This window comes from Oncorhynchus masou, unplaced genomic scaffold, assembly GCF_036934945.1.
Source record: "Oncorhynchus masou masou isolate Uvic2021 unplaced genomic scaffold, UVic_Omas_1.1 unplaced_scaffold_3245, whole genome shotgun sequence".
Classification (NCBI taxonomy): domain Eukaryota; kingdom Metazoa; phylum Chordata; class Actinopteri; order Salmoniformes; family Salmonidae; genus Oncorhynchus; species Oncorhynchus masou.
This window is the reverse complement of record NW_027009659.1, coordinates 30,093-38,027: the sequence shown is the minus strand read 5'-3', so window position 1 is coordinate 38,027 and position 7,935 is coordinate 30,093. Positions and strand designations below refer to the sequence as shown.

Below are 7,935 nucleotides of genomic sequence, written 5' to 3'. Positions count from 1 at the left end.
TACATTTATTATAGTCGATAACCGTCGAAAAAGGTGCAGTGCCATTATCCTCATAAGGCGAAGTATTGAAAACAGGCAATAGTTTTGGAGAATTGTTTTAATTATTATTGTTAAAAAAATGTCTTTCTCTTAGTCATTGGTGATAAAATATATACATATTTTTTGAGCTTACACTATAGCTCAGTATTTGGTATTAGTTATTTTACACAGTCTTTTTAATACAGTTTTTGTCAAGTGTGTCAATAATTTCGGACCCCCCCCAAATATACAGCTGTAATATGAAGAGCACAGGGCTGGTGTGGCAATACGTACTTGCGGTAAGCACATTTGACGTTGTAGCCGGCGGCAGAGTTAAGCACAGGGATTCCCAGAGCCTGGTAGACAGTCTTCCATACGGATCCACTCTCAATCTGCTCAGGACACGAGAGAACAAGGCACAGAGAAATAGAGACATTACAGATTCCAATATGCCAATATGTCACAGTAGAACATTCACTCAGGACAAAAGGCTGGTGAACTCTATAAAATAGAGCTGTATTATGATCAGTGGAGCTGGGTGATTATGATCAATGGAGCTGGGTGCTAATGATCAGTGGAGCTGGGTGCTTATGATCAGTGGAGCTGGGTGCTTATGATCAGTGGAGCTGGGTGATTCTGATCAGCGGAGCTGGGTGCTTATGATCAGTGGAGCTGGGCGCTTATGATCAGTGGAGCTGGGTGCTTATGATCAGTGGAGCTGGGTGCTTATGATCAGTGGAGCTGGGTGATTATGATCAGTGGAGCTGGGTGATTATGATCAATGGAGCTGGGTGCTAATGATCAGTGGAGCTGGGTGCTTATGATCAGTGGAGCTGGGTGCTTATGATCAGTGGAGCTGGGTGATTCTGATCAGCGGAGCTGGGTGCTTATGATCAGTGGAGCTGGGCGCTTATGATCAGTGGAGCTGGGTGCTTATGATCAGTGGAGCTGGGTGCTTATGATCAGTGGAGCTGGGTGATTATGATCAGTGGAGCTGGGTGCTTATGATCAGTGGAGCTGGGTGATTATGATCAGTGGAGCTGGGTGATTATGATCAGTGGAGCTGGGTGATTATGATCAGTGGAGCTGGGTGCTTATGATCAGTGGTGCTGGGTGCTTATGATCAGTGGTGCTGGGTGATTATGATCAGTGGAGACGACACACAATTAATGGGTGATTATGATCAGTGCAGACGACACACAATTAATCTTCTCCTTTCCCCCTTCTGATGACCAGGTGGCGAATCGCATCTCTGCATGTCTGGCAGACATATCAGTGTGGATGACGGATCACCACCTCAAGCTGAACCTCGGCAAGACGGAGCTGCTCTTCCTCCCGGGGAAGGACTGCCCGTTCCATGATCTCGCCATCACGGTTGACAACTCCATTGTGTCCTCCTCCCAGAGCGCTAAGAACCTTGGCGTGATCCTGGACAACACCCTGTCGTTCTCAACCAACATCATGGCGGTGGCCCGTTCCTGTAGGTTCATGCTCTACAACATCCGCAGAGTACGACCCTGCCTCACACAGGAAGCGGCGCAGGTCCTAATCCAGGCACTTGTCATCTCCCGTCTGGATTACTGCAACTCGCTGTTGGCTGGGCTCCCTGCCCGTGCCATTAAACCCCTACAACTCATCCAGAACGCCGCAGCCCGTCTGGTGTTCAACCTTCCCAAGTTCTCTCACGTCACCCCGCTCCTCCGCTCTCTCCACTGGCTTCCAGTTGAAGCTCGCATCCGCTACAAGACCATGGTGCTTGCCTACGGAGCTGTGAGGGGAACGGCACCGCAGTACCTCCAGGTTCTGATCAGGCCCTACACCCAAGCAAGGGCACTGCGTTCATCCACCTCTGGCCTGCTCGCCTCCCCTACCACTGAGGAAGTACAGTTCCCGCTCAGCCCAGTCAAAACTGTTCGCTGCTCTGGCCCCCCAATGGTGGAACAAACTCCCTCACGACGCCAGGACAGCGGAGTCAATCACCACCTTCCGGAGACACCTGAAACCCCACCTCTTCAAGGAATACCTAGGATAGGATAAGTAATCCTTCTCACCACCCCCCCCCCTAATGATTTAGATGCACTATTGTAAAGTGGCTGTTCCACTGGATGTCAGAAGGTGAATTCACCAATTTGTAAGTCGCTCTGGTTAAGAGCGTCTGCTAAATGACTTAAATGTAAATGTAAAATGTAGTGGAGCTGGGTGATTATGATCAGTGGAACTGGGCGATTATGATCAGTGGAGCTGGGCATTATGATCAGTGGAGCTGGGTGATTCTGATCAGTGGAGCTGAGCGATTATGATCAGTGGAGCTGGGCACTTATGATCAGTGGAGCTGGGCGATTATGATCAGTGGAGCTGGGTGATTATGATCAGTGGAGCTGGGTGCTTATGATCAGTGGAGCTGAGCGATTATGATCAGTGGAGCTGGGCGATTATGATCAGTGGAGCTGGGTTCTTATGATCAGTGGAGCTGAGCGATTATGATCAGTGGAGCTGGGCAATTATGATCAGTGGAGCTGGGCGATTATGATCAGTGGAGCTGGGTGATTATGACCAGTGAAGCTGGGCGATTATGATCAGTGGAGCTGGGTGATTATGATCAGTGGAGCTGGGTGATTATGATCAGTGGAGCTGGGTGATTATGACCAGTGAAGCTGGGCGATTATGATCAGTGGAGCTGGGTGATTATGATCAGTGGAGCTGGGTGATTATGACCAGTGAAGCTGGGCGATTATGATCAGTGGAGCTGGGTGATTATGATCAGTGGAGCTGAGTGATTATGATCAGTGGAGCTGAGTGATTATGATCAGTGGAGCTGGGTGATTATGATCAGTGGAGCTGGGTGATTATGATCAGTGGAGCTGGGTGATTATGACCAGTGAAGCTGGGGCGATTATGATCAGTGGAGCTGGGTGATTATGATCAGTGGAGCTGAGTGATTATGATCAGTGAAGCTGGGTGATTATGACCAGTGAAGCTGGGCGATTATGATCAGTGGAGCTGGGTGATTATGATCAGTGGAGCTGGGTGATTATGACCAGTGAAGCTGGGCGATTATGATCAGTGGAGCTGGGTGATTATGATCAGTGGAGCTGGGTGATTATGACCAGTGAAGCTGGGCGATTATGATCAGTGGAGCTGGGTGATTATGATCAGTGGAGCTGGGCGATTATGACCAGTGAAGCTGGGCGATTATGATCAGTGGAGCTGGGTGATTATGATCAGTGGAGCTGAGTGATTATGATCAGTGGAGCTGAGTGATTATGATCAGTGGAGCTGGGTGATTATGATCAGTGGAGCTGGGTGATTATGATCAGTGGAGCTGGGCGATTATGATCAGTGGAGCTGGGCGATTATGATCAGTGGAGCTGAGCGATTATGATCAGTGGAGCTGGGCGATTATGATCAGTGGAGCTGGGTTCTTATGATCAGTGGAGCTGAGCGATTATGATCAGTGGAGCTGGGCGATTATGATCAGTGGAGCTGGGCAATTATGATCAGTGGAGCTGGGCGATTATGATCAGTGGAGCTGGGTGATTATGATCAGTGGAGCTGGGTGATTATGATCAGTGAAGCTGGGCGATTATGATCAGTGGAGCTGGGCGATTATGATCAGTGGAGCTGAGTGATTATGATCAGTGGAGCTGGGTGATTATGATCAGTGGAGCTGGGTGATTATGATCAGTGGAGCTGGGTGATTATGATCAGTGGAGCTGGGTGATTATGATCAGTGGAGCTGGATACACACATCATGGAAGCCTCCCAGTTTCTGCACCAGTCTGTAGAGCTTGAAGAGGTCCAGGTTCCTGTAGCCCAGCACTGGTTTCTTGTTGATGGGGGTTCCTACAGGAGGATAAACAACACAATGGTTAGATGAAAACAGGTTCAGAAGTAGAACACACACATCTAGCTACTTTCAGGTGCAAGGCACAAAGTTTTGTTCAAAACTTTTCACTCAAACTCGTGTTGTCGCTATACCAGAATTTTGACTTCGAAACCAATAATACAATACTAGATGCCTAAACGATACTCAATAATGAACCGATACTCAATTCTAAAATGATACTCAATTCTAAAACGATCCTCATTTTCTTGCCTCTCAAGTGGTCTATGCTGTCAGCTGCATGAGCAAGTAGACTGGCTAGCTTATTACTGCCCCCTAAAGAAGACAAGTAGCCTGGCTAGCTTACTACTGTCCATGAAAGAAGACTAGTAGCCTGGCTAGCTTACTACTGCCACCGAAAGAAGACAGGTAGCCTGGCTAGCTTACTACTGCTCCTAAAGAAGACAAGTAGCCTGGCTAGCTTACTACTGCCGCCTGAAGAAGACAAGTAGCCTGGCTAGCTTACTACTGCCCCCTAAAGAGGACAAGTAGCCTGGCTAGCTTACTACTGTCCCCTTGAGAAGACAAGTAGCCTGACTAGCTTACTACTGTCCCCTAAAGAAGACAAGTAGCCTGGCTAGCTTACTACTGCCACCTAAAGAAGAGAGGTTGACAGGCTAGCTTACTACTGCCCCTAAAGAAGACAAGTAGCCTGGCTAGCTTACTACTGTCCCCTAAAGAAGACAGGTTGACAGGCTAGCTTACTACTGCCCCTAAAGACGACAAGTAGCCAGGCAAGCTTACTACTGTCCCCTAAAGAAGACAAGTAGTCTGGCTAGCTTACTACCGTCCATTAAAGAAGACTATTAGCCTGGCTAGCTTACTACTGTCCCCTAAATAAGACAAGTAGCCTGGCAAGCTTACTACTGTCCCCTAAAGAAGACAGGTTGACAGGCTAGCTTATTACTGTCCCCTAAAGAAGACAAGTAGCCTGGCTTGCTTACTACTGCCCCCTAAAGAAGACAAGTAGTCTGGCTAGCTTACTACTGTCCCCTAAAGAAGACAAGTAGTCTGGCTAGCTTACTACTGTCCCCTAAAGAAGACAAGTTGCCTGGCTAGCTTACTACTGCCACCTAAAGAAGACAAGTTGCCTGGCTAGCTTACTACTGCCCCCTAAAGAAGACAAGTAGTCTAGCTAGCTTACTACTGCCCCCTAAAGAAGACAAGTGGCCTGGCTAGCTTACTACTGCCCCCTAAAGAAGACAAGTTGCCTGGCTAGCTTACTACTGCCACCTAAAGAAGACAAGTTGCCTGGCTAGCTTACTACTGTCCCCTAAAGAAGACAGGTTGACAGGCTAACTTACTACTGCCCCCTAAAGAAGACAAGTAGCCTGGCTAGCTTACTACTGGCCCCTAAAGAAGACAAGTGGCCTGGCTAGCTTACTACTGCCCCCTAAAGAAGACAAGTTGCCTGGCTAGCTTACTACTGCCACCTAAAGAAGACAAGTAGCCTGGCTAGCTTACTACTGCCCCCTAAAGAAGACAAGTGGCCTGGCTAGCTTACTACTGCCCCCTAAAGAAGACAAGTGGCCTGGCTAGCTTACTACTGCCACCTAAAGAAGACAAGTAGTCTGGATAGCTTACTACTGTCCCCTAAAGAAGACAGGTTGACAGGCTAGCTTACTACTGTCCCCTAAAGAAGACAAGTAGTCTGGCTAGCTTACTACTGTCCCCTAAAGAAGACAAGTAGTCTGGCTAGCTTACTACTGTCCCCTAAAGAAGACAAGTGGCCTGGCTAGCTTACTACTGCTCCCTAAAGAAGACAAGTTGCCTGGCTAGCTTACTACTGCCACCTAAAGAAGACAAGTTGCCTGGCTAGCTTACTACTGCCCCCTAAAGAAGACAAGTAGTCTAGCTAGCTTACTACTGCCCCCTAAAGAAGACAAGTGGCCTGGCTAGCTTACTACTGCCCCCTAAAGAAGACAAGTTGCCTGGCTAGCTTACTACTGCCACCTAAAGAAGACAAGTTGCCTGGCTAGCTTACTACTGTCCCCTAAAGAAGACAGGTTGACAGGCTAACTTACTACTGCCCCCTAAAGAAGACAAGTAGCCTGGCTAGCTTACTACTGGCCCCTAAAGAAGACAAGTGGCCTGGCTAGCTTACTACTGCCCCCTAAAGAAGACAAGTTGCCTGGCTAGCTTACTACTGCCACCTAAAGAAGACAAGTTGCCTGGCTAGCTTACTACTGCCACCTAAAGAAGACAAGTAGCCTGGCTAGCTTACTACTGCCCCCTAAAGAAGACAAGTGGCCTGGCTAGCTTACTACTGCCCCCTAAAGAAGACAAGTTGCCTGGCTAGCTTACTACTGCCCCCTAAAGAAGACAAGTGGCCTGGCTAGCTTACTACTGTCCCCTAAAGAAGACAAGTAGCCTGGCTAGCTTACTACTGGCCCCTAAAGAAGACAAGTAGTCTGGCTAGCTTACTACTGCCACCTAAAGAAGACAAGTAGCCTGGCTAGCTTACTACTGCCCCCTAAAGAAGACAAGTTGCCTGGCTAGCTTACTACTGCCCCCTAAAGAAGACAAGTTGCCTGGCTAGCTTACTACTGCCCCTAAAGAAGACAAGTTGCCTGGCTAGCTTACTACTGCCACCTAAAGAAGACAAGTAGTCTGGATAGCTTACTACTGTCCCCTAAAGAAGACAGGTAGCCTGGCTAGCTTACTACTGCCCCCTAAAGAAGACAAGTAGCCTGGCTAGCTTACTACTGTTCCCTAAAGAAGACAGGTAGCCTGGCTAGCTTACTACTGCCCCCTAAAGAAGACAGGTTGCCTGGCTAGCTTACTACTGCCCCCTAAAGAAGACAAGTAGCCTGGCTAGCTTACTACTGTCCCCTAAAGAAGACAAGTAGCCTGGCTAGCTTACTACTGGCCCCTAAAGAAGACAAGTAGCCTGGCTAGCTTACTACTGTCCCCTAAAGAAGACAAGTAGCCTGGCTAGCTTACTACTGGCCCCTAAAGAAGACAAGTAGTCTGGCTAGCTTACTACTGCCACCTAAAGAAGACAAGTAGCCTGGCTAGCTTACTACTGCCCCCTAAAGAAGACAAGTTGCCTGGCTAGCTTACTACTGCCCCCTAAAGAAGACAAGTTGCCTGGCTAGCTTACTACTGCCCCCTAAAGAAGACAAGTTGCCTGGCTAGCTTACTACTGCCACCTAAAGAAGACAAGTAGTCTGGATAGCTTACTACTGTCCCCTAAAGAAGACAGGTAGTCTGGCTAGCTTACTACTGCCCCCTAAAGAAGACAAGTAGTCTGGCTAGCTTACTACTGCCACCTAAAGAAGACAAGTAGCCTGGCTAGCTTACTACTGCCCCCTAAAGAAGACAAGTTGCCTGGCTAGCTTACTACTGCCCCCTAAAGAAGACAAGTGGCCTGGCTAGCTTACTACTGCCACCTAAAGAAGACAAGTAGCCTGGCTAGCTTACTACTGCCCCCTAAAGAAGACAAGTGGCCTGGCTAGCTTACTACTGCCACCTAAAGAAGACAAGTTGCCTGGCTAGCTTACTACTGTCCCCTAAAGAAGACAAGTTGCCTGGCTAGCTTACTACTGTCCCCTAAAGAAGACAAGTAGTCTGGCTAGCTTACTACTGTCCCCTAAAGAAGACAGGTTGACAGGCTAGCTTACTACTGCCCCCAAGATAAGACAAGTAGCCTGGCTAGCTTACTACTGCCCCCTTGAGAAGATTCAGACAAATTACTAGACTGACTCGATCCTCTCAATCCGTATATGACGTGAGAAAGAAGTACTGAAAGTAACTAATTCTAATAGCTTACCATTTTTCATTTTCTTGTATCAAAAAGGTAGTGAAGTTGCATTATACCACTACAATCCATGCAACACTAGCATTCAACTGTGTGGGAGGCAGTTCTCTGTCAGTCTAGGTGGCGGATCAAACAGGAGTTGGGATTGATCTTAAGGAACGTGTCTCACCTCTGTCCTCCATGAACTTGTATAGCTGCTGCAAGAAGTTCTCTCTCTCCTCGGGGAAGGGCTCCACTTCCTCCTGCACACAGGAACAGGAAATTACAACACACA

The 7,935-nt window shown here is 48.2% G+C and overlaps 1 protein-coding gene across 1 annotated transcript in view; it reads right to left on the bottom strand.

Annotated features, from left to right (window-relative positions):
- Nucleotides 1–269: 269 nt before the first annotated feature.
- The window catches only part of LOC135534308 (AT-rich interactive domain-containing protein 4B-like), a gene marked incomplete at both ends in the record, with an annotated part of 28,018 nt that continues 20,352 nt past the window's right edge, over nt 270–7,935 (bottom strand). Inside the window, 3 exons of the mRNA XM_064961351.1 lie at nt 270–410; nt 3,767–3,861; nt 7,831–7,903. Coding sequence (XP_064817423.1) covers nt 270–410; nt 3,767–3,861; nt 7,831–7,903 — 309 coding nt within the window. The remainder of the gene's footprint in view (nt 411–3,766; nt 3,862–7,830; nt 7,904–7,935) is intronic.